Below are 25,780 nucleotides of genomic sequence, written 5' to 3' on the forward strand. Positions count from 1 at the left end.
GGGACGCACTTCCGCACGGTCCGCATTAAGAATTACCTTCAAATAGGAAACGGGACTGGAATGTCCCCATACACAAAACTTTCTAAGCGTGCGCCACGGCCACGCACTCGCAACTAGCCGCCGAGAAATATACACTTCGGGAAGTAATGAGGCGAAAGAAAAATGGCGGCTATGACGTCATCATAACTTCTTTTTTTGACCGCAACGTGGTGACGTGAGGGAAGTAGGGGGTCACCTCGGGGTCACCTACGATGGTGTCTATAGCGCTATGGAATCGGTCGCTCACGCAAACTTCAAAATTAGTTATAAATATCTTCCAAGCTATATTCGCTGCTGCTATCTTGCAGATGATATACGAATGTTCACGAGAATTGACCCCGCAGGCTATCTCGGCCCCAAAATTTTGTGTCAGTACCCCTTTAAGCGCTTCAGCAGACGCTGCTATTCCAAGGTTGCGGGAGGGTATCCCGTCGCCTAAAGCGATTGTTTTTGATGCGCCTCAGGTCCTTTCAAGTTGCTTTAATAAATATAAACAAAAGTGAAAATATGGCCCGAGTGACTTCCTTGACTTGATTGGTTGCAGGACAGATTTGGTTGTGTTGAATAAAAAAACAAGCCCTATAAAAACCATATCACTTCTTTGGTGTTTTATTATGCCGCTAAGCGACGTGTAATTTTACGTGCGAAAAACTGAGCTCCTTTGCTTAGAATAACGAATACAGAGGACCATTCGAATGAACGCTGCCAACACCAATCTACGTTTTGATTTTCTTTTTTACTGCTTTGCACGCACCAAAGCCGGCAAACGAGCATCGGTCGACGTTGTTAAGTAAAAGAACAGAAAAAAATATAGCGCGAAAGCAGTTGGCCGATTTCCCGGTACTCCCAACAGCTGCCTAACGCGCCACGCTATCCCGTCCGGTTTTTCGACGTCTGGGTGAGATAAAACTTCTTGAACTCTCTGACGCGCTCGAAGGCTCCCCCGGTCAAGCACTTTCGCGTCACGTCCGTCAACTCCACGTTGAAGAGCATCCAACTGAAGTTGGCTCGCCTGCCGGGCGTCTCCATGATGAGCATCGCCTGACAAAACGGGACGACAAGAAGTGTTACACTCCGTAAGCGCAGGAGAAGCGCAAGTGAAGTGGTGCTAAAGTGAATTCCGCAAATATTGAACTGCCATTATACTGGGGATCAGTTCGATATATTTTCTCCTGAATCTTCGTTACTGCTCCACAAAAATCATATCTCAATTCACGTAGACTACATTATATAATATTTGTTACCGTGTATACAGCTCAACAAACGCGTTGAATAAGTCCACGCTCACACATGCCAGCTTATCAGAGTTTCACTACAAAGTAGCCACCGCTTCAACAAAGCGTGTAATGCCAAAGGGTAGTTTATGCTTGCTGTGACGGAAGGTGGGGGGGGGGGGGGGGTCTTGCTGATCACAATTGCTCACTCCTTTAAGCGCATAATGTGGGTAGGCAAGTTCTCTTTCATGAAGAAAAGCGAACTTCTTGAGTTGTTTCATTCTGCCCCATGTGCAATGTCTTCTGGTTATTCTTGTTCGACGCAGCCGAATAGTTTTATGTGTGTAGTGGCATCAGATCATTGTGGCGTCATATAATAGTGGCGTAAGATATAGTGGCGTCAGATTATATAAAGAATAACTCAACTAACCCAACTTCGGTGTAGTGGGTTTCACCGTATTTTCTTGCGTATTGCTATTGACCAGAATGAACTCAACTTTGATATGGTCGGGTTTGACTGTATTTTCTTGCACTTTGCCTTTAACCAGAATTAATGACATTTCATGCAACTCACATTCACCATACAACTTTCAGCTCATTCGAAATATGTCTCTCTCGTATTCAAGTACTCATAAGTCATATATCCCAGAATTCAGAAATCTAATTTTTAATAAGTGTAATCTGTGAAAAGCTCGTGTCTCCGTTTTGCGGATGATGAATGTGCATCAAAACACTCAGTTTTTGTATTGCATTAAGAATGTTAACGCAACATGACAGTTCACATAGGTACCCTCAAGTTAATGACACCACTTGCAAATGTCGTATAATATAAATATCTCCGACCGGAAGTACAACGAATGATCCCCATGGAGGTACAGTTGTTACGGAGTTGGGCTAAAAACCCGAGAGTGACGAATGCAGTTACGGTCACTGAGGTCCCATTTCAATGGAGGCGAAATGCTATGAATTAAATTATAAATTAAATATAAATTAAAGAAGTAAAGGACCTAGAACTGAACATAGCGGAGTTCTAAATATGACTCCAATGGTACTTAAGGAACAATTTGTAGCTGTTACTTAATGGTCATAGATAGTTAGACATTTAGTTACACAATAAATACTTCTGTGGCTACACAATAGATACTTCTGCGGGTGGTCGATTTCGGAGCCCACCTCTGTACGGCGTGCCTCGGTCATATCGCGATTTTGGGACGCAGTGACATTTGTTGATGTGTTTACGACGTCATGATGACGTCGTAAATACGCATTTCGGCCATCTTTGCCATCTTGATGGTGTCATGAGTAATCAAGTGAAACATCTTGTACCGTTTGCGCTGATACCACGGCCTCAGTGTCCCGTGAAGTCTCTTCGACACATGTCACACATGACTCTTTCGCTATGAAAAATCGTGCCGTTTAGCACCCGATTACTGTTTCCCGACATGCGATTTTCAAAAAGGCTGTCCATGCAGCACTGCAAGCCACTTTCCTGGTGCTCATCTGACGTCTTGTCGGCCCAGTGCAGGAACTCTTTACCTGTACCTCATGGAATACGATGGATATTTAGAGGCAGCCAATAGTGAAATGTCTGGGACTTGTGAACTTCATGGCGCCGTGTTCCGAGTACTGTGGAATTCACAGTGCTGCGAAATTTATAAAATTAGAGCTCACCTTTTCCGTCATCTGTTCGAGGGTGTCAAAAGAGTGAAGGACCTTTAGCCCCAGAACGTTGGTCGAAGCATCACTGTTGAAGGCGATGTTCGACTTCTCCAGGTTGAGCTCCGCTTTGGTAGCTTGGCAAGCCTGCGAAAGTGGAGTGGTAACAATTCGGCAATTATGCGCATCGTTATCACCACTAGTATAATTATATTCTTTTCAAAGAAGCGCTGTGACACTTTTTGAGCATGGTCATAAAATGCTGCCCATTGGTAGCAGATCCGAGAACATGCGAGCCAAATAATATGGCGCAGCACGCGCTCTGGAATTCACAGTAAATTTTCAAAGTCAGGTAAAAATTGATTTTTCTTCTCTCGACAAATGATGAAACAACCTAGAAAAACATCGTCACCGCGGATTTATCAGCCATTGACTGATTTGACCATCTCACTCTGTTGTTACAGGAATCGCCGTGGGAGGACGCGACGTGTGCACGCGTACGCGTGCGATCGCACGGAAAAGCCGCGTATAGGAAGGAAGAAAAAGAGAGAGAGCGTGTGACGTGTTTTATTTTTCGGTGCCACCTCTACCTGCTTAGCTTCCAGTGCATTTTACGGGACGAGAAAAGAGAGAGTGCAATTGCAGTGTGTGACAAATCTTTGCAACTTTGCTCGTGCTAAAATTTTTGTGGTGTTGAATTCGCGAAGCAATAGGCTGTTTGAGTACATTCCATGGGTTATTCAAGAAGCGTTGAAGGGCCGCTTTAATGTCTATACGAAGGTCAAGGAACAAAATAATGCTGTCCGACGAAGTCAGGTCTTTGTTGGTCACGGGAACATACAGGGTGCCTCAGCTATCTCAAAATATACTTTTTAACAAAGAAGGTACCCCTCAAACTCTAAAGACGTCCGCGAAAAAGGGGCCACACCATTGCCCAGGAACCACCGCGCAAAGTGTCCCAAAGCAGTTTTCTTAAAAAGAACATTCAAATAGCAAAGCTGGTGTGACGTTATAGGCAGGCGGAGGAGAGGGGCAAGAAGGTGGCCGCCCTTCCTTATTACGTAATAGGGGAGCATCCAAGTCTACCCCATACATAGAATTAGTAGGAGAGGAGGGCACTGGAACAAACTCCTCCCTCCTGAAGGGTGACCCTGCGCATGCTGCATAGTTGCGTTCTGCGGTGGAGATCCAGCATTCCGACCGATGGAGATGTGGTGCATAGCGTCTCATGGCATATTAAGGCCTCTGGCACTATGTGAGAGAGAAAGTGTTATAGAAAGAAAGATGAAGCAAGCATCATGAACAGACACAACACAACCTGGCCTATCTACGTATGAACAGAAATCAGCCTATAACTAATAAAGGGACATACGTAGAACCGCAGAAATGATGACGGGGGGAATATCTCAGCAAAAACAAATCCACTGAAAAAAAAAAAGTGGCCTGCGTTTGAATTCACAAAAAGCTAACAAGGTGTCACTACACCCGCTCTGCTAGTGTAAATTCTGCTGTCGTGAACAGCTAAAGTAACCCCGTCTTAACAGTCATATACAATGTAAGCAAACAGGAGAAACCTCACCTAGATGATTTTAGCGCGGGAGCCAATTGGCTCTGCAACTAAAAGAAGTAGTCCCGCCATGTTTTCGGCCATGTTTTCTGGTGTCGAAACTTCCGGGCGTGCAGTTATTGTGGTCCCATTGATGGTCTCTCATATTCCCCTGCCTACGAATGGTAAGAATCACTACTTTCTATTTTCACTCGACCATAGTGAGCCGCTTATGAAAAGACCTACCAATGGCCCTTGCCGAGGATCGTAGCCAGGGGTGCCACACCGGGAACGTGCCTCCCCTCCCCCCGAATTTTTTTTCGCCATGGCATTGAGAGCAAAAAATGGTCATTTTAAAGGGGTGCCGCTGCCGAAATCAAAATGGTGACCCCTCCCACAGAAAAAAATTTCTGGCTGCACGCCTGCCCTTGCCTGAGAGTAGTCGGTGACGGCGAAGCTGTTGCATGGCTCGTAGAGGGCGCTGATGGGGAGCTTGTAGTCACTCTCTAGCGTGTACAAGAGCACGCCCATCTGCAAGCTGAAATACACGACCAGGTTGCGCCTCCCAAAGCCATCCCTGGCCGTCTTGAGCGCAGCCTCCTGCAATTGATCGGCAGGTCGATTGCAGGACACATCGCATTGCTTTACATACTACTACATATATCAGAACCTAGAACACGCACACTGATGCTCGCACATCGCAGAAAGTACGCGAGGAAGAAGTAGCGCATTGTTTTTGCTTTGTCGCAGTTTTCAACCCATGCTAGAGTGATTCATAAGTGCTTTTAAAAGGTGCTGATGAGATTGTGCTTTGACGTGAGGTGTAATAAATATAGATTTTGGCTGTGCAAAAATTTTTTTCCGCAGAACTATCGTTTTTTTATTATCAGTTGGTTTTACTGAAGTTTGTCCGAAAAGTAAACAGACCCCTCGATTCAATCTCCTTCATTCATTTAGATACAGTATTTTACTTTACAAGTATGTTTGCATTCAATGGCTGCTGTCCGTTCTACGAATCCGAGCTAAATAGAGCTCGCTACAGGCTGATACGCCAGCATTGTAAAAGCAGGAGATTATATAAAAAGTTCAGCAGGCTATGCCGTGACAGATAGGCCAATGCCCGATTTTAACTAAAGACTAGCGATTCCGTTCCAATAGCAAAGTCCCGATTGCGATAACAAAAAGTTGAATTCTTATACAAAAGGAGCCTGACATCCAACCCTTTTTTCTATTTCCCCTCGTGCATATCTACAAAACGCTAGATAGATCAAATAAGACACATCGAATGATATAGCGTTTTTCGCAGTGCATGTCCTCTCAACAAAAAGCGGTTAGAGCATGCCACATATACGAGCAATATGAATTCGTCTAGCGACGGAGCTTTTAGCAGCGCACACGCCAGCGCTCCCGTCCGCACCCTCGTGATTAGGTTGACAGTTGCCACTTGAGCGAGGTGTTTTGCTCTCGACTTGATCAGTTATTGATGCCAGGCCTCGCGCGCTAATCGATGTCGTCGCGTGGACCTTTTGCACGGCGACAACGGCCGGCTGTTTTCGTTTCTTCTTACGCCTTCTGGAAACGAACTCCGGCTACACAGGTAAGACGCCTTCATGCAATAAAGGCACATGCAGCGTCCGTTTTTTCTTTCGTTGCGTTGTTCACGCTTATACAGTGCGAGAGATGGCCACATTTCGCAGCTTTCGCAGCAGCGTGCCAAACTGATTTACCTGGTTGACCGTCATTTTAACGTCAGAACAAGTTTCCCAGAATTGTGATAGCTCTACGCACTTCACTCTAATTAGCGAAATTATCAAGATACTTTATCGCCAAACTGCTTTTCCATTTTCCTATGCAGCCTTCTGCAGTTATGGTGGGGGCCCAGAGCTTTGCTGGTGATACGCTATGACTAAAATTGCTAGAAACAAAAGCATTCGAAATCGAAAGCTTTGCATAGGCCCTTCCAAAGAGCTTTGAGATTTTTATTTATTTATTAAAAACACGCACGCGCTGTGGCGTCATTAAGAAAGGAAGATTTTGCTGTGACACGAACGCGCACAACTTTATATTTTCGTGCTACTTTCGTCACAGCATGTTTGGACGTGTAGCCACCCTATGCGAGTCATTGTGTGTCAATATATTTCGATGCCAGCTTACCATATTTGGAGCGTACTCGTTGGGACTTTTGTGGGCGTTCACAGGCAGCGTGATGCATTGGTGTCGGGTGGGCACCGACAAAACCGTGCTAATTATAACGAGTGCGTCGACGTCTTTCCTGTGGAATAAGTTGGACATTGAAGAGGAGAGAACATTACGTTTTAAACACCTAACCGAATCATTTGACGCAAAACAAACTACAAATCGAGCAGGCAGCCTCTAAATGCGAAACATACATAACTTACATACATAACGGAGAATCTAATGGAGAAACACACATGCATAACAGAGAATGCAGTCGCTGGAAGAATGCGGTTGCTATCAGTTTCCATTTTGCTCCTGAATTTCGGTGTCGATTATCTTTAACTTCATAAAACATTTGTGGTTTCTAAAAAAATAGGCATACCTTGACCTGGCACGCACTGCAGTTTTGTAATTTAAGACCTGCCCTCAATTTCATAATTAAAATAGTAATTAACAAGCAGTTGATTAGTAGTCCACCTCGACTTGAAGTTCACGTGTGAAACCCACAGGAGCACTACTGTTATAGGGTTTTCATAGAAACCCTCTGCATCCACAGACACGCAATAAACGCCCTGTATATGTCCAGGTCTGAGTATAACGTCACAATATCGCAATAGCTCATGATGAATTCTCCAGTTGCCCCGCCACGGTGGTCTAGTGGCTAAGGTACTCGGCTGCTGACCCGCAGGTCGCGGGATCGAATTCCGGCTGCGGCGGCTGCATTTCCGATGAAGGCGGAAATGTTGTAGGCCCGTGTGCTCAAGTTTGGGCGCAGCTTAAAGAACCCCAGGTGGTCTAAATTTTCGAAGCCCTCCACTACGGAGTCTCTCATTATCTAATGGGGGTTTTGGTACGTTAAACTCCACATATCAATCAAAATCCATTCTCCGGTTCCCCACTGTTAGAAGTCGAAAGACTTCGGACGAGTGCGACAGAGCAGCATATGTGCTTGCTAGTGGTATTGATTAGGCAGTACATCATTATAATATACGTTCCCTTTACTGTAAATCCGGTGAGTTTGCGCATGTGAAGATGTTATTTTATATACTCGCACGTGCGTTGCACGCTAGCGTTTGACCTTTTGCGCTGTGTACACTTAATAGCGTTGATGGGATAACTTGCCGAAAATTCCGGCATCGGTTTCGGCGTCGTTGGCTGCGAGTGAAAGATCGAGATTGTTTAGGTAGATTACATTTCAAATTAATGGTTGTGGAGGAGAGTGGCAGTACCGAGTAACAACAATCAGAAGAGGACTATCCAGTGATTCTACTTAATTGTAAAGGGTTTATTGACAGGCAATAATAGCCTCATTTCAGGGCCATCTGTCACTTTCTTTTTCGCGAGTTCTCGGCTCTTTGTCTCAGTCTTCCGCCTGCTCCTACCCGACACAGTCTCTTTTCACCCCTGTGCCTTAAATTTAATCACTAGCCTGGCTGATAATTGAACAGTCACCTTCAGCGGAACAAGAAGGTGTTCAACCACGGAGTAACACCTGTGCTTGAAACTGTTCCATAAAAAAAGGCTCCAAGAATGTCATGTACTGAAAGGAGTGTCCTTAAGGAATGTAATGTAGCGTTGCAGATCAGTAGAATCGCACCAGGCGTCAAAAACATGTGAATTGTGCAACCATTGCGTGGTTTAAAGCTGCCGACCTATCGAAAAATGCGCAGCTGCGAAAGCGTGCGTCGCAGCTTGGGGACGTGTTGTGGGTACTTCACCGTGTCAAGAAAAGAAAAATTATGCCCCAGTGTGCTTTTTGTACTGCAGTTGTGGCAGGTACACCTGTTTAGCTTGAGAACACCACTGTTGCGTGCACAAACGATCGTTTCCTTGCAGAACAGTTGAAGGTGATGCGCGCAGGCCCCTGTTGCGTTATCGCGCTTTACTCCCGAAGACAAAGCTCAATAGTCGTCCATGTTTTTGCGTGTGCTAGCGTTTACGAAATATATGCATAAACGAATAAGTTGAAAGAAAACATTGTGCCAGTCTACATAGGGGTGTTACTGACCGTTTTCCCAAGGCGGGGAGGAGTGGTCCTATATATATATATATATATATTGTGACGACGAAGACCGAAACTGGCACTCTGGCACAGACGCGCATGCTATAGGCAAGCGAGGAAGAAGAAGCGGAATAAGAACAGCCGGCCCAGGATCGGGTGTTGTCGCTTGTTCTCTGTCTAGTACATCACATATATATATATATATATATATATATATATATATATATATATATATATATATATATATATATATATATATATAGCAAAACTGTTCGGAGTAGGCGTGCCCATGAGTAAGTGAGTGTTTGCAGTGGGTTCGCCAAATTAGCAGACAGCTTCAACCGCTAAGAAGCATGGTGGTGCCTACGACAAAAAATTGTTCGTAGGTTTGTCTTAAAGCAGGCGTGTAAGAGTCGATGACCATTACTCACGACGCGACGTTCTCGGCGGCATATGACAGTTTTTCCCAGGCATCTGAGCCATTGTAGTAGTAGTAGCCGATGCCGACAAAGACCTTGTGAATCCAGCTGTTATTTCCCAGGAGCTGTCGCATAGCCTGCAAACGAAAGCGACCTTCACTACACAGGTGCAACACACAGTTAGCGTCCACTCATGTTTAGGTATTAGTAGCATACGTATGTTAGTGGTATAATTAAACTTCTATATTAGTAGTGCATATTACAGGAACATATGACGGTAGCTTGCCACTATCCCTTAAAAGGAAGGTACATAACAGCTGCATCTTACTGTTACCCATGCAGCAAGAAACCAGAGAGCTTGTAACGAGGGTTCACTTAAACAATACAACGCAGCCAATGTAACGAAAAATGATAGGCGAAACCTTAACGGGCAAGAACAGAGCAGACTTGGTCAGGAAGCGAACTGTTCAATAGGGCATCGTACTCAAAATCAAAAAGGACAAGTAGGTATGGCTCGAGACGTAAAGCGTAGGCACTATTACCACTAGAGCAACAGATAGGATTTCAAAAGAAGAAAAACATGTGAGGGGGAGACAGAGGGATAGGTAGGCTGATGATATTATGAACTTTGCTTGGTACAAAGTGGCAGCAACAAGGGCAGGACTAAGTTTATTGGTGGCACATGAGGGAAATCATTGTGATTGATTGATATGTAGGGTTTAACGTGCTAAAACCACCATATGATTATGAGAGACGCCGTAGTGAAGGGCTCCGGAAATTTCGACCACCTGGGGTTTTTCAACGTGCGAAAATCCTTGTCCTGCAGGGTAGGATGGAAGATGGGTAGTCCGGTTTTTGATGATGACTAGGGGCAAGAGCCCAGTTTTCGTTATTCCAAGAGTTTTCAGTTGAACAATTGCTTCCGTTTTTTTTTAATATTAGGACACAGCTTTCCAAATCAATTGAATTGAATTGCTCTGGTTCAAGTTGGATACACATCGTCACGCTGCTGGAGTACTCTGGAACCAAGAAGAGAAAGCAGGAAAGAGGGCACGCGAGCAGTGAGCCGTCGTGGGGTTGACTGTCCTGCGACCTGAACTCCATCGGTCGGAACAGCTAGTTTTCCCGCTTGGACGGTGTAGGCGGGCGGCGGGGTGATTACGAACAACGCGTCCAGTTGGTGGTGGAGTCAGGCTGTGGTCAGACGCCACGAAGACACATTCCTAGGCATGTATACTCGAGGTGGCAGATGAAAAGGTGAAGGTTGGGCAGACGGTTGCCAAGGTGTGGCGTTTTACATGCGATGTGCGTATACGCGCGATCTCTTGCAGTGGGTTTCGGATAACATCCGCAGTGCCTCGTCTTGTGTTTTAGTACAACACAATTGATGCGAACAAGTGGGCTGCGCATGTTTTTGTTGTTGTAGTAAGCAGGCCTCTTGTCGACGCATAAAACTCGTCACTTGGGGCTGTGTCCTGGTGATCTTGATATGGGCGTTATAGCAAACTTAGTGATTGGTGCGCGCTAGCAGTGACCAGGAGACTAGTGCTTCCCGACAGCGCTCATACAATGCACACTGGTGACACACGTGGTTGGAATCTACACCTTGACAGTCAACGAGGTGGTATCGCACAACATGCCGTTTCATAGTGGCGAGTATGTCAGAGGAAGAGACGTCTATATTTGCTATGCTTGATCGGGACGTTGAGAAGTCGGCCAAACTTTGTAACTATTTACCTTGCTTTGAGAGCTTAAACGAAACGCAGTGATATCTCAAGTTAGATGGTGTGGTCGCATCTTCCTTAAATATAAGAATATTGAGCGACTATCCGACCTTGTTCTCGTCTGACATGTTTGGACTCACAGTTCTATAGAGTTTCAGGATCTCTGGGGTGTAGCTCGCACACTTCTTTCCAGGTATCTGTGCTTACCGTGAAAGTTTCTGCTCAGCCTTTTTTTTGTTAAAGATCGAATCACCATAGCTCATCTTGAGCTCAGTGACGAAGCCCTCCCAAGCTGTCAGTACACTCTCACTGTTGTCAAACCACAGAAGTGCTGTTCCGGTGAGGTAGAGGACAACGTAAGAATGGATGTTTTGCAGATGAACTCCATTCATTGAGACGGCTGTTTCTCTGATAGTGCCTCAACCAGTCATAGACATCCACTGTTTCTGGGAATGTGCGCGGCTCCCGATAAGGGGCACACTCAATAGGATGTGCGGTCTTGGGTGAACAGTCTCTTGAACGCCTCCTTCGTGACCATCGTCAGGTCTGTCCACGTCGTTCATAGCAATGACTCTCGGCGGCAACCAGCCAACCGCTTACTTCGTCGAAGGATTGGTAGAACTTGTTCGTCTAGTGTTACACACCCCACACTTCAACCAAAACTATAATGAAGGGATACATTTATTTTCAAGGTGATTTGATTTAATTTGATATGTGGGGTTTAACGTCCCGAAACCACCATATGATTATGAGAGACGCCATAGTGGAGGGCTTGAAAATTTTGACCACCTGTGGTTTTTTAACATACACCCAAATCTGCGCACACGGGCCTACAGCATTTCCGTTTCGACATTTTCAAGGTGAGAAAAGCGAAAGATGTGTAGTACGATGCAACGGACATGACGGTCAACCCCAAAATGGGTCGCTGGTCACAAGCTATTCCACCTTCTCGTCTTCTGTGTTTCAGCGCCCTCCTGCAGCGTGCCGATGTGATATCAGTACATACATTAGCTTCATATAAAAACTGATGGGCTGTCACTATCAATAGAGAAACATAATTTAGTTCACTGAAACATTTGAAAGAGCTATAATCGTTGAGAAACCTGGTGGAGCGAATCTCAAACACGTGCCCCCTTTTTTCGTAGCGAAGCTTCCTGTGCTGTGGGTCGTGTGTCCGTGACGCATGTAGTAGTAGTAGTAGTAGGTAGCCACCTCCACGGCCAGACTAGAGGAGTGGCACGTGCGCACCCTTCTTAATTGAGGGGGAACCCGCGCACATTATTCATAAATAAAAATATATTTCTTTCTTCTGAAATAACTTACCGAGACGAGTATTGGTAGCTTATTCCAATAAACTTTGCCTTCAAATTGGTGCTTGCTAAAAGAAACTAGTATCAGAAGGGCGCACTTTGAGCACTATCTGACCAAAAAGGGTTGCCACGTTAAACTCGCTGGTCGTTACCTCCTTGGTTCTAACAATGTTTAGTGAGGGTTGGGCTGCTGTGCCATGAATATAGTGAACTAGTATATAGCCATGAACTAGAGGCGGGGAAAGGTGGGAGGTAAACACCAAGTGCGGGCTGTAAGAAAGTGCGCGAGTACCATTTCTCGTTTAGTCCTTGGAGTGTCCGCTGGATGGCGGTACTTCTATATGCAGAATATATGATGAAAAGATGCGAGATGGCGGTACTTGGAGTGTTCACTAGATGGACGGACGGATGAATGGATGGACGCACAAACGGACGAATGGACGGACGGTCACAGAGACGGTTGGACGAAAGCAAGAACCAATGAACGCGGACCGACGGATGCTTCACCCCACTCATCATCATGCACTCCTTGGATATGCTGTGATTTTTTTGTTCTAAATGACATCTGGGATCCCGATGGGCAACGCGCCCTAAACACAGAGTTGACCAAAAAAATACACAAGGACAAACTAACGCTATCGTGCAAGTCTCATAACCTGCCGAGGGTTCACCTCTACACTTTTCCATGCCTAACTTTCAAAGGGTGTGTCTTATGAATATCCTTTTTTATAACTGCATTTTAAGAGGAAGGAAAAAAGTAATTTTAGTGTTTTTATAAATCTGGTTTGCGAGATATATGAACTCTTTAAAGAGGCACGCCGTTTCCCTCTGAGGTTTATTACATACTTACCTCTGAAAGTTGTGTGCCACATACAGTTGCCAAGTTCCTTTAAAGAGAGTCATGTTTCTTACCTTTGTTTTGCCTTCTTGAACACTGTCTTTTTATTACACCCGACTGTGTCCGTGTCAATTTCCACCATATACATGCGTCAACTGACCCCGCCAGAAATTCTACAAAAGTGAATGGGTGTCGTTAACGATAACTACAGTGCACGAACAACCATGTCCATGGCATACTCGCCAGACGCAAGACAGAACCGTTGCTTACGGTTAGCGCAACTGGCGCGCTCGTGGTGGACACGTTCTCGACCTGTTCTCTTGAACCATAAATGTCCAGGACGCCGTAGTGATTGACTCGCGACGTTCTCTGGAGCTGCGACAGGTGCGACCTGATCTGAGAGTTGCCGAACATGTTCGCCGTGAGGAAGCTGCAACAGACATACCAAACACATTAGCAGTGACGTGTTGTTCGAGCTTTCCGCACTGTTTTACAGCGGTCAGCTTTCTTGTCTAGAACTACAGACCGCCCTGCTCGGAACTTCACGGGCGACATCTGCAGTCGCAAATGTGCTCCACTGAGCATGCTCCACGTTTATCACCGCGGATATGCAACGACCACTTTGACCATCATAAGCGCTCTGAACGATATAGCGCTAAAACAAAGTTAAAAAAAAAACTAGAAGAAAAGAAGTGGGTAGTTCTTGGTGTAATATGATACCACGAAGCGAGAATAAGTCTACAGTTTAAAAGGCGTAAATCCGGGTGATTTCAATTTATCTTCGGCGCAACTGAGTTCGCAGCGTTTCGATGGCGAAAAGAGTAATTGCGGCTGAGGCAATATACACGAACGGAAACTTCGGGTTTTGCATGGCGAGATGGGGCCCATTTTGAACTGCAGATGTGGCTCGTAATGTATCTAGCTTGACGCTCCGTCGTTTTAGACATGACAGTTGACCTCTGTACACCTGACTCAATGAACCTGTGGGAATTGAGGCTGGCCCGCTGCCTTTAAGCGGGCTTTCCCGCCTTTTCTGCCGTTCTCATGTCCCGACATGTCTGCCCTCCTTGCTGTCTGCCGCGCTGGGAAGGGCGGAGTGACGTATAACTCCCTCACCCGGTAGCGGATGTTGACTGTGGCGCCGCACGCGGGGACCCCTGGGGGGTTTTCGCGCGCTGCGTCGGGAGCGGTCAGATACTCTCCGGGACAGCAAACGGTGAGCCACGCTATCTTTTCGTCCGTCGACTCCCGTCAGTCGGGGCTCGTCGGACTTCGCTGACGGCGCCTCGCGCCCGATGCGAACGCTCACCTTTTGTTGCCCCGCTGCGTACTCACGGCCGAAGGGCAGTACGGTGTCCTAGTGCGTGGCCTAGCTACGCCGACCCGTCTCCCTTCGAAGCCAACGCGAGCGCCTTTGCCCTCGCTCGAGCAACCGGGCCCCCTTTGTCCCGGTGTCTCCGTGGATTACCTTTACCGCGGAGACGTGCTCGTGGCACCCTGTGTAGTACTTTGTGCCCGTGGCGTGGATAAGCCTACTTGCTTTCCCGCCGCGCCTTTTTTGCAACGGGCTGTACTGCGTTTGGTGTTGCCACAATAAAGTGTTGCGACTTGAGCAGTATCGTGTTTCCCGCCACGGCGACTGACGGTTAACGCGTGCCCTGCGGCTCGCTAAGACCGGACCCACGCTGGTGGCCGTACTCCTTCGGGATACGCGTACACCACACTGGCGCCCAACGCGGTATCAAAAGCTCTAGCTTTTGATTGCTCTTAGCGAGTCAGTTCGCCTGCGCGATTCGGGCTCGTCGCAACATGGCTGCTTCGCGGGACTTTTGTCCGCTGTCCCTTTTAGCGGATGCCGCGTTGCACACGGAGGCCATTGCCTCTATGGACGGGAACCCTTCTGCACCCGTCCGTGTCGGCACCCCCTATTGCGGTGACGACACGAGGCGCCTAGCCGCTCCCTTTGGAGATGGCGCGTCGCTTCGGAATGGGCCTCTTGCCCTACCCGAACGTTACGCACAAGCGCCTCCGACTGCTAATGCGCCCTTTGGCATGCATGGCAGTTCGTCGGCGCAGCGCTCGCAGTCGGTTCCCTGCGGAATTGACGGGGCCCTCGCCGACTTTTGCCCGCTATCAGCCGTGCAACCGACACTTCGACCGCACGCTGAGCAGGCGCCTGAATTGTCGATGGTAGCCGCACCAAGTGCGCCTTTGGTTCGACAACAGGCAAATCCCACAAGGAGCCTATTTTGCTCTGGGAATGGCGCGCCGGGCGGTGGTCTGTTTGAAACCGCCCCACTGATCGAGCTGGGCGACTGCTCGCCTTCGCTCGACCGCGCCGCTAACGCACCAACGGTTTCCTACGAAGCCGGTGCGACGACGCAGACTTTGCTGCAAAACGCCGTGCAGATGATCCAAGCACTCTCGGGAGCTGTGCAAACGCTTTCGGCTGTTCCGAAAAGCGGTCACCCCGCTGTTATGTTGCCTGTGCCAACCTACAGCGGATACGGTGATCAGCTCACCGCCCGAGATTACCTCGACTCTCTGTCACGTTATCAGAGAGCGATGGGTTTGGATGATAAGGTGGTGCTCGAACGTGTTGTTCCAGCTGCACTGACTGACACGGCGGCGAGATGGTATCGGCTTTCCGGTTACCGTGCAGCAAACCTCGAGGAATTTCGTGCGGTCTTTTTGCGCGAATTCCTACCCGCTGACTACGAAAGTAGGATGCGGCGAGAGCTCGAGCTCCGTACACAAGCTCCTGACGAGTCTTTACAGGAGTATGTACGGGCGATGGATGAACTTATTTCTATCGCTGAGCCCCGAGCCTCGAACGAGGAACGCGTCGAACGGGTGATACGGCAGGCACATCCGACTTTTTCGGCATACCTGCGCGGCGGCCGCTTCAGTGATTTGGAAGCGTTGGCCGCCGAGGCGAAGCGCATCCAAGGCGACATTCTCGCCGCGCGTGCCTATCGCCCGCCACCGCCAGCCAGCGACGCCCTTGAGCCGCGCTGCGCTTGGAGAGGGGCCATGACCCTTCCCCAACGGCAACAGCCTCTCGGCGCCGCCTTTGCGGCTGCAACCGGCTGTGCGTGGGAGTTGAGCGATCGCGCTCTTGACCCCTTTACGCATGAAAGGCGGGCAGCCTGCGCTGCTCCGCCTGAAACCTCCACACAGGGACGCTTTTCGACCCAACGTAATGTTGGAGGTGCGGCTCGCAGAAACGTATCCTACGATAACGTAGCGAGCCGATCACGACAGCTCGAAGCTGCTCCGTCTGGGAATACAGACCGTGATGGAGTGCGCTGTTACCGCTGTCGTGAAAGAGGGCACATAGCAAGGGAATGCACCGGATCCAGGCCTCCTGCGAGGCAGGGAAACGGGCTTCCGGGTCGTTCGTGAATGCACGACCGACCCAACCTTTGCTTCTTCCCTCTGCGTGCAGGGCAAGCACTTTTCTTGCTGATACGCACGCGCCGTTCATTCCGGTCACCATTGCCGGCCGTGAATTCTCGGCTTTGCTGGACACGGGCGCTAGCGCCTCGTTGTTTGGCGAACAGGTGTTGTCCCACTTGCGGAAGCACTCGGTGCGCTTGCGGGACAGCCGAACGACATTCACCCTTGCGAAAGGCGTGGCCCATTCGGCAGGCGCTGCAAGGTTGACTGTCCGATGGGGAGATCGAATGAGACGCTGCCGTCTTATTCATCTTCCAGGGCTCAATGTTCCAGTGATTCTCGGTCGGGACTTTCTCCTTAAAACCGGTATCGTTGTGGACATTGCGAATGGCGGCTATCGTGATGGCCCATTTTGCCAACTCAAGCCGTTCATCAGCCCGCCGGCGCTTACCGTCGCCTTTGCGGCAGAAGCGTCGGAAACGTGCCTTGCGCAGAGTTCGGGGCCAAGCCCCCGCTCACCGCATTTGCCCTCTCACAGTCCCCTTCGGGAACGAGAGGCGCGGCACGAACCGTGTCGTGCGCCAACTCCGGGGTCGTACCCTGGCGTTCCGCGCTCGTCGGCTCGAAACCCCTGCTTGGATCGACCGGCACGACACGAAGAGGCACTGCATCCTTTGGTCGCCTGCGCGACTCAGTTGGATGAAGCACAGAAGGCTCGCCTGTCGACACTGTTACGTCAGTACGACGAGCTCTTCACCGATCAACCTGGCTGCACCGATTTTGTGAGCCACGTGATCGAAACTGGTGACGCGCTTCCTTTGAAGTGTAACCCCAGGCCCGTCAGTCTCGCCAAAAGGCAGATTATCGATGGGTTGCTAGATGATATGCTTGCGGCTGGCATTATTCGCCGCTCGTCTAGCTCCTGGGCGTCTCCAATTGTGCTGGTGCCTAAGAAAGATGGCAGTCATCGCCTGTGCGTAGACTATCGCCGTCTGAATGGAGTGACTCGTAAGGATGCCTATCCGCTCCCCACGATAAACTCCATCGTAGGTAACCTGGGTGATGCACGGTACTTTACCACGCTTGACGCCTCTAAAGGTTATCTACAGGTCCGGATGGGTACCCGTGACCAGTGTAAAACTGCGTTCACGTCCCACAGAGGGTTGTTCGAGTTTACTCGTATGCCCTTTGGTCTTTGCAATGCTCCTGCGACGTTTCAAAGACTCATGGACCGCGTCCTCGGGGAAGCAAAGTGGTCATACTGCATGTGCTACCTCGACGACATCGTGATTTATTCACGAACCTTCGAAGAGCACTTGGCCCATGTTGCCGATGTACTCGAGAGGGTGAGGACCGCCGGGATGACACTTAACCCCGCTAAGGTCCAATTAGCGCAGACCCGTGTTCAGTTGCTCGGGTTTACGCTGGGCGAAGGCTCCATAGAGCCGGATCGGGAGAAACTTCGAGCTATTCTCGAATTTCCCGTGCCCAAGGACGTACGTGGCCTTCGCCGCTTTCTAGGAATGGTCAACTTTTACCGTTCCTTCATTCCGTCCTGTGCCCGACTGCAGGCGCCCTTGAGCAAACTCTTGGGTAAGTCTGCTGAGTGGCAATGGGGACTTGAGCAGCAGGAGGCGTTTTGCCGACTGTCTAACGCCATAGCGGAGACAGCGCAGCTCAAGCTCCCCGACCTGACCAGACCGTTCGTTGTACAGACTGATGCGAGCGATCTGGGTTTAGGAGCTGTTCTCCTACAGGAATACGATGGCGTGTTGCAGCCGTTGGCCTTTGCCAGCCGCTCCTTGGTCTCTGCGGAGAAAAATTATTCCGTGACCGAAAAGGAGTGCCTCGCCATCGTGTTTGCACTGCGGAAGTTTGACGTCTATCTTGATGGGACGAAATTCGTAGTGCAAACGGATCACAGTGCGCTCAGCTGGCTGATGCGGCTCCGTGAGCCTGCCGGCAGGCTGGCGCGCTGGGCTCTCCTGATACAGCACTATGACTTTTCGGTGCAGTATCGAAAGGGGAGCACCAACGTGGTAGCTGACGCGCTATCTCGTGCCCCACTGTCGGCCGAGGACCTTGATCCCGGTGCGACAGCCGCTAGCGGTGCCTTAGCACTTGCAAGCGTCATGGGCGAAACAGCAGCTTCGCCGCCATTCGGCGTGAAGGGTGAGTCCCCATGCGGACAAACCTTGGCTGCTAACCAGGTAAGCGGCGCACCGCGAAGCGGCCGAGCGGGGGAACTTTCCGAAGGCCACGAGGCCGAGAGCGAACCCGTAACGCCGACTCAAGCGGTTGTTGCTGCGGTCCTGAGTGGGCGCGATACCAGACTCCCCCATTTTGGGAGAATGGGCATCGCTTTCAGCAGAGAAGAGCTTCTGAAGGCCCAGCAAAGTGACCCGTTTTGTCGCGAAATATGCGACGGTCTCAGAGAGATGGAGCGCCGTGACGCTGCTTGTCCTGCAGCGGGCGCCGATAACGACTGTCTCGACGAGACGGAGCGCCGTGACGCTGCTTGCCCTGCAGCGGGCGCGAATAGGGGGCTCGAACCAGCGTGTGTCGCTGAGTCCCCGGCGGATTCATATTTGCTGGACCATGACGGGCTCCTGCTGAAGTATATAGCCACTGACGACGAGTCCATAGACCCGTTTAAGGTGGTTATGCCCAAAAGTCTGAGAGCCGCACTGTTGCGATCCTCTCACGACGAACCCATGGCTGGTCACCTGAGTGGCTCGAAGGTTTTTGCAAAACTGAGCCGCGTTGTGACCTGGCCCGGCATGAAGCGAGACATTTTTCGCTACTGCCGTTCTTGCCGCGTCTGTCAAACGGTGAAATCAAGGGGTGGCAAACCGCCCGGTCTGATGAAACCGATTGTCAGTGAGCGTCCGTGGCAAGTGGCCACCTGCGATCTAATGGGACCATTTCCCAGAAGTAAGCAGGGGTTCATTCACCTGATGGTAGTCGCTGATCACTTTTCGAAATGGGTGGAACCTTTCCCACTTCGGAAGGTGACAGCGCGAGCGGTGCTTGAGAAGCTGCAGGAAGTGTTTTGCCGGTTCGGCTTCCCGGAAAGGCTCATCACTGACAATGCTTCGTATTTCACCGCTCGGGTGTTTGGTGTCACGTGCCGTTCCCTCGGAATTGATCACTGCACCACTTCACCCTACCATCCCCAGTCCAATTTGACGGAGCGCGTCAATCGTACGCTCAAACCGATGTTGGCGGCCTTTGCCGAAAGTCAAAGGGACTGGGCAGACCATTTGAGTGAGTTCGCGTTCGCTATTCGAACATCCGAGAGTCGCTCAACTGGTTTCTCGCCCGCCTTCTTAAATTTTGGAAGGGAGTTGGCAAATCCGGTGACCAGCGTCACTCAATGCCAGCTCGAGGACGAGGAGGCGCCGGCAGACTGCTCTGCTTACGCGTCGGCACTTCGGGACAGGCTTTGTCGAGCTTTCTGCAAAGCAAGGCAAAGTTTGGCGTCGGCCAGGGCTCAGCAGAAGGCCCAATATGACCGCAAGCATCGCGACCTAGTTTTTGAGGTGGGCGATCTTGTCCTGAAGCGCAACCACGCCCTTAGCGATGCCAGTAAGGGGTTCTCAACCTCGCTCGCTCCTAAGTGGCTTGGTCCGTACCGAGTGGAGAAAGCTTGCACTCCACTCGCGTACTTGCTGAAAGATCCCCATACGGGAAAACTCAGCCGTGCCCATATCGCAGACCTGAAACCCTTTGTATCACGGTCTGACGAGCTCGCGCAAGAGCCCTGCGGCACTTCGCGCCAGCAACGAGGCACACCCGGAGCGGCGGACCGCATTCGGACCCCGCGCCGGTATAATCTGAGGAAGCGGTCACCTTTGTGATTTCGCGCCGGACGGCGGACTTCTCCGCAACCGAAGGCCCTCAGTTTACTGTCTATCCTCAGTATAGGTTAGCTTCTTTACGGCCTTTTCTCGTAAAGAAGTTGACCCCGCCGTGTCTGCTGCCAGTGTTTCTTTTTTTTTTTCAAGTGTTCATGTGTATTTTATGTTTCTTTTTCTAATATTGAGTGTTATCTGTGTTTTGTGTTTTTTTGCCAGATCTTGAGTGTCATTTTGCTCTGTTTTTACTTTTTTTTTCTCGCGGTCGTTTCGTCTACCGCGAAGGGAGCTGTGTGTGACCTTGAGTGTCGGTGCTTGCCGGGGGAGAGAGACGAAGGACGCTTTGCGCCTACGCTCGCGCAGCCGTCGGCGGTGTGTGTGCGTGTGTGGGTGCGTGACGCTTCGATGCGAGCCCGCGAAGAGTGCGTCATGGCTTCCCCCATCGATGCGGACGCTGGAGGTACTGGGGGGTCATTGACCCACTGACGTCAGACCATCTGGCTGTGCTCTGCTCTCGGCTGTCGCCGAAGAAGCCGTGCTGCCTTTCCCACCATGGCTCCTGCGCGAGGCCAGCTGAAAGCAGCTATATGCTGCCGGCCAACGCCATTCGCAGCCAATTTGGGTCGGCCTCCCTGAGCACTGGAGGGGCCCAGCTTCGCGCAACGTTCCAGCTTCATCATCGAGCCAGAAATGCGGGGGCCTCCGAAGCACAGCCGAGGCAGCGTTCGTCGGACTCGCTGCTTATCAAGACCAGCAACGAGCCATCAGTGAGCCCCCTCCCGTACCTCTGACCTCGCACTCGGGCATCGCACCCAGCGGACACTGTCACGCCTTTACCGCCCCTCCGCGCACTGGACGCTATTCCCGCTTCAGCACCACGAACACTAATCCCACTTTTCTGTGCTCCCTTTCGCAACTGTTTTATAGTGTTATGTGTTTATTTTGTTATTTATGTTTCTCCTTTGTAATCATTTTTTAGCAGCAGTAGCAGGGCTGGACTGAGGTTAGCTGTCGCTCATAGCAGTGTCATTTTAACTGTATGGGTGACGCCCGGCTGCCTTTTGCAGACCGGTAAAGGGCAAATTTAGGAGAGGGGGATGTGGGAATTGAGGCTGGCCCGCTGCCTTTAAGCGGGCTTTCCCGCCTTTTCTGCCGTTCTCATGTCCCGACATGTCTGCCCTCCTTGCTGTCTGCCGCGCTGGGAAGGGCGGAGTGACGTATAACTCCCTCACCCGGTAGCGGATGTTGACTGTGGCGCCGCACGTGGGGACCCCTGGGGGGTTTTCGCGCGCTGCGTCGGGAGCGGTCAGATACTCTCCGGGACAGCAAACGGTGAGCCACGCTATCTTTTCGTCCGTCGACTCCCGTCAGTCGGGGCTCGTCGGACTTCGCTGACGGCGCCTAGCGCCCGATGCGAACGCTCACCTTTTGTTGCCCCGCTGCGTACTCACGGCCGAAGGGCAGTACGGTGTCCTAGTGCGTGGCCTAGCTACGCCGACCCGTCTCCCTTCGAAGCCAACGCGAGCGCCTTTGCCCTCGCTCGAGCAACCGGGCCCCCTTTGTCCCGGTGTCTCCGTGGATTACCTTTACCGCGGAGACGTGCTCGTGGCACCCTGTGTAGTACTTTGTGCCCGTGGCGTGGATAAGCCTACTTGCTTTCCCGCCGCGCCTTTTTTGCAACGGGCTGTACTGCGTTTGGTGTTGCCACAATAAAGTGTTGCGACTTGAGCAGTATCGTGTTTCCCGCCACGGCGACTGACGGTTAACGCGTGCCCTGCGGCTCGCTAAGACCGGACCCACGCTGGTGGCCGTACTCCTTCGGGATACGCGTACACCACAAACCATATAGACGGGCCCCTATACACCGGCAAATTTCTGCTGCGACCGTTTTAGATTCAGGGTAATGGAGCGAATAATCAACCTGAAGTGATCAAGAAATGAACTTCGGGCAAGACAAAAGGCAAGGTGAATATGAAGAATACCAAGTAAAATAACAAGAATGTGAAAAACATGGCGATTTCTGCAACATAAGGGGCTGACGACAGTTTGCTACATCAGGACTGAAACGCACATGAGCAAATGTTCACAAATCTAAAATGCATTCACGCGCAATCTGTTCCAGAAGTTGTGATGATATGCCAGAATATTGCACTAACGAAAACCATGCGTGCATCATACAGAGTTTCTGGGATTTAATGTAGGGGCTGGAGCCAGTGAAAGACTCCCAGAACCAAAAGTTCACGGGTGAGCGGTCATTTGATTGTCTGGCATACGCACCAACCCCTGATTAAGAATTATTAGTGTTCAATATTGTCTTTCAAGGCTCCCGGGCCACACTTTTCTTTGTATTAGTCGAATTCCTTTTATAAGGGGAGCTTATAGCGTCCTCTTTCGGGACAGTAAGAGCACTGAAAGATACGCAATAGAGAAAGACAAGGGAGCTAGAATTTATGTGTGTTGTCCTGCGCGCACAATGACTTTCACCAAAAGTTAATCGCTCTAAGGAGCATGTTATTGCTTGATTTTCATTTTTGCATTCATTAAAAGACCATAAACCACTTCGAGGTTCAAAAAATGTTACGAGGAGAAATATGCGCACGTTTGGTATGTGAAAATGCTGCTACAAAAATTTTATAAATGCGTGCTCTAATAAAGAAGTTACAGAAGGTTCATTACTTTTTGCGCAGCCTCCTTTTTATGGCAGACAGGTCACTTCAACAACGTGGCGCAACTTCGGAGATACGTCGTTGGCGCACAGCCCACGAGCATCTGTCACAGCCTGAGCATCTGTCATAGCAGCGCGGGGAGAAAATGCTGTTCGAGGAGCACCCCCCCTCCCCCTAGTGGTACAGTATCGAGACCCCTCTTCCACTCGGAAGCTTTAGTTTTTGCAATACCGCTTCTCAGTAGTCTCGGATTCTACAAAACGGCAGCGGGCAGCACAGGAAGATGTAAATGTGGACTGCGCGACCGAAACTGCATCACCACCGGGCCAAAGCACCGTCTGGCAGGGCAAATGTCGAAGGACCAATCGATGAGCTCAGTGGTACGTAAAGTTGCCCACGGGCAAGCTTTCGTTACTATGCGCGTACGAGGAGAATTCGTCAGGCGAAGAAAATGGGCGCGAGATTGTTTTTCGAAGTGGAACCTCTGCGTGGCGTTCAGCGCTGTAATATTCGAAAAATGTGATCGCCTTCTCTTGTGCGAGTTGGCGAGCTTTTTTCTGGGGTGTAAAAATAGGTGGGAGCCTGTTTACTGACCCTTGTTGTTTAAATTGTTCTCTTTTAGATTCCTCCCCATCGCGGTAAGGCCACTAGTTCGATCCCCCCCCCTACCTTTTCTTAATTAATATGTGGGGTTTAACGCGTATATTTCAAAACCATCATATGATTTCTCCGACAATTTCGGCCACCTGGGTTTTTTTTTTGACGAGCACCCAAATCTGAGCACACAGGCCTACAGCATTCTAGCCTCCATAGAAAATACAACCGCCGCAGCCGGTATCCGATCCCGCGACCTGCGGATCAGCAGCCGAGTACCTTAACCACTAGACCACCATGACGTCCTCCTCCCCTTCTTAAGTACATGCCTGTTACTATATTGAACTTGATCGGCCACGTCGCGTTCAGTAACGCAGTTTTCTGGGCGAGTTGGTTTCTAGTAATGAAATCTGAGTAACAACAACCACGAAGGACAAGCGCTGAATTTCACGTTTAGCGATTATCTGAGTCTGGGTCTGCAAGCATTCATACTCGCATTCACACATTATTGGGTCTTTTTCAACGCGCTTCTTAAAACCGAAAGAAGTAATCTTGGCTGGCGGCACTGATGGCTATAGCGGCCGCATATTAGTTCACGTGTGTTTGAGCTCAGTTTAAGCGTACACACATTAACAAGTTTCTGCCACTCTTATCCTGAATTTGAGTTCAAGTTTGTTCACTTTTATTGCGTGTACAAAAAAAAATGGGTCATATATTACATATGCAGAATACGGAAGTCCCAAAGGAAGAAAACGCCAGGGTATGTAAAGTGACTAGACATTAAACCCCTGTAAGTCACCTGCAGGCTACTGCTGCTCCGTGAAAATTAGGTGAAAGGGCGACCGAGTTGTAGAGTTTCCGAAGACACAAATTTCTCGTTGGTTGCACCAAGTCGTGAAAAAGGACCGCTCTCACAGCAAGACAGGAGGACAGCGCAAATCAGCTACTATGCTAGAAAACCTGGTAAGATTTATGTATGTATATTTTGGTAAAACGTGACGGTAAAGTTATGGTAAAAAGTACTCACAGTGGTTGATGTTTAAAAACTAAACGTTAATTGTGGTAAAAATCACTCGAAAAGAAAATTCCGTGAGCGTGCGCAGAAATCTGAAGCGCTCCTCCAGTGTCATTTCATTTCATCTCAATGCCATGGGATGACGTCACTGAAACATCCCCCCATCAAAATGTGCCTTGGTGAAAAGAGAGCCAATCTCGGAGGTGCAATGGATTACGTGACGTTCAGAAAGTATTCAATGCCTCAAATCCCCCCGTTTCTTCTCTGCGGTGAAAAAAGAACGGGCGAAGGCTATGTACCACACATTCCAAGTGCGTACTCACAATGTATGATTTACTCATAGTAGTTAAGGCCGTAAAAAACACCGAGGCAATCATGAGTCTTCCCCGAATTCATATAGAGCAGTTGATGCTCTTCGAAGTACACCTGCAACGTTAAATACCCAAGTGATTTTAGGGCAAAAGCCATTATTGTCTCATACTGGCATCCGTTCGTCTGTGCCCTGGAACAGTGCAAGCAACGGTCACTCCCCCTCACACTGTCTTGGTAATCACGTAATAGCACAGCGGCGCGCAGCCACAGTTGTGCCGCCACAGCTGTTGGCTCTCCCCACACACCTTATTAGCAATCACGTAATGGCCCAGTGGTGCATCGCAAGAGTTGCACCGCCAGAGCTGTGGCCCCTTCCACTTTCTCAGCAATTACGTGATGGCACAGTGGTGCAGCTCAAATAGTTGCATGGCCACAGCTGTGGCCTCTCCCGCTTACACTCTCATCAATCCCGCGATTGCTGAGGAACTGTAAAAGAAGACATGGCACAGTCAGTCTAATGGTCACAGGCTTTCGCCAATGCCCTTTGGAATTCACAAGACTTCCTTGAATTTTCGCCTCTCGCCTCCATCAAAACGAGGCCTCGGCATGTAGGGAAGCAAATCCGAGGCCAGTACGGCGACTTACCGCCAGGCGAAAGAGAGGCCGCAAGTTGTGCGCGTATAGGTGCGGCAGATGTTCCTGAACGTCTCGTAGCCAAACTGGTTGATGACCGCGCGCACCGTCTGGTTGAAGACCCGCACGTGCGTGTAGATCAAAATGTCGCACGTATTGTCCGGAGGTAGCAACGGCGTGACAGCTGCCGCGGTCGTGCCCACCGAGCACAGAAGCGGTGGTGGAGTTGTAATAGACGTCGGCACTAAACGAACCAGTGCAAGCGAAATGGCGTCAGTTATCGCAAAGTCATCTTAGCGATTTACATAGAGCTTTGCTTGAAATAGGCGTGAAAAAAAAATAACAAAGAAGTAGCCATTTTAATTTGAGGACCAAGTA

At 49.7% G+C, this 25,780-nt stretch overlaps 1 protein-coding gene across 1 annotated transcript in view; it reads right to left on the reverse strand.

The window, feature by feature from the left end:
• Positions 1 to 632: 632 nt before the first annotated feature.
• The window catches only part of LOC119168069 (uncharacterized), a 36,516-nt gene continuing 11,368 nt past the window's right edge, over positions 633 to 25,780 (reverse strand). The window contains exons 4-10 of the mRNA XM_075867758.1: positions 25,415 to 25,646; positions 13,197 to 13,356; positions 9,067 to 9,191; positions 6,610 to 6,727; positions 4,888 to 5,055; positions 2,925 to 3,056; positions 633 to 1,080 (exon numbers count right to left, since the gene is read on the reverse strand). Of these exons, the coding sequence (XP_075723873.1) occupies positions 910 to 1,080; positions 2,925 to 3,056; positions 4,888 to 5,055; positions 6,610 to 6,727; positions 9,067 to 9,191; positions 13,197 to 13,356; positions 25,415 to 25,646 (1,106 nt within the window). The 3' untranslated portion in view covers positions 633 to 909. The remainder of the gene's footprint in view (positions 1,081 to 2,924; positions 3,057 to 4,887; positions 5,056 to 6,609; positions 6,728 to 9,066; positions 9,192 to 13,196; positions 13,357 to 25,414; positions 25,647 to 25,780) is intronic.

Source organism: Rhipicephalus microplus, chromosome 6 (assembly GCF_043290135.1).
Source record: "Rhipicephalus microplus isolate Deutch F79 chromosome 6, USDA_Rmic, whole genome shotgun sequence".
Lineage (NCBI taxonomy): Eukaryota > Metazoa > Arthropoda > Arachnida > Ixodida > Ixodidae > Rhipicephalus > Rhipicephalus microplus.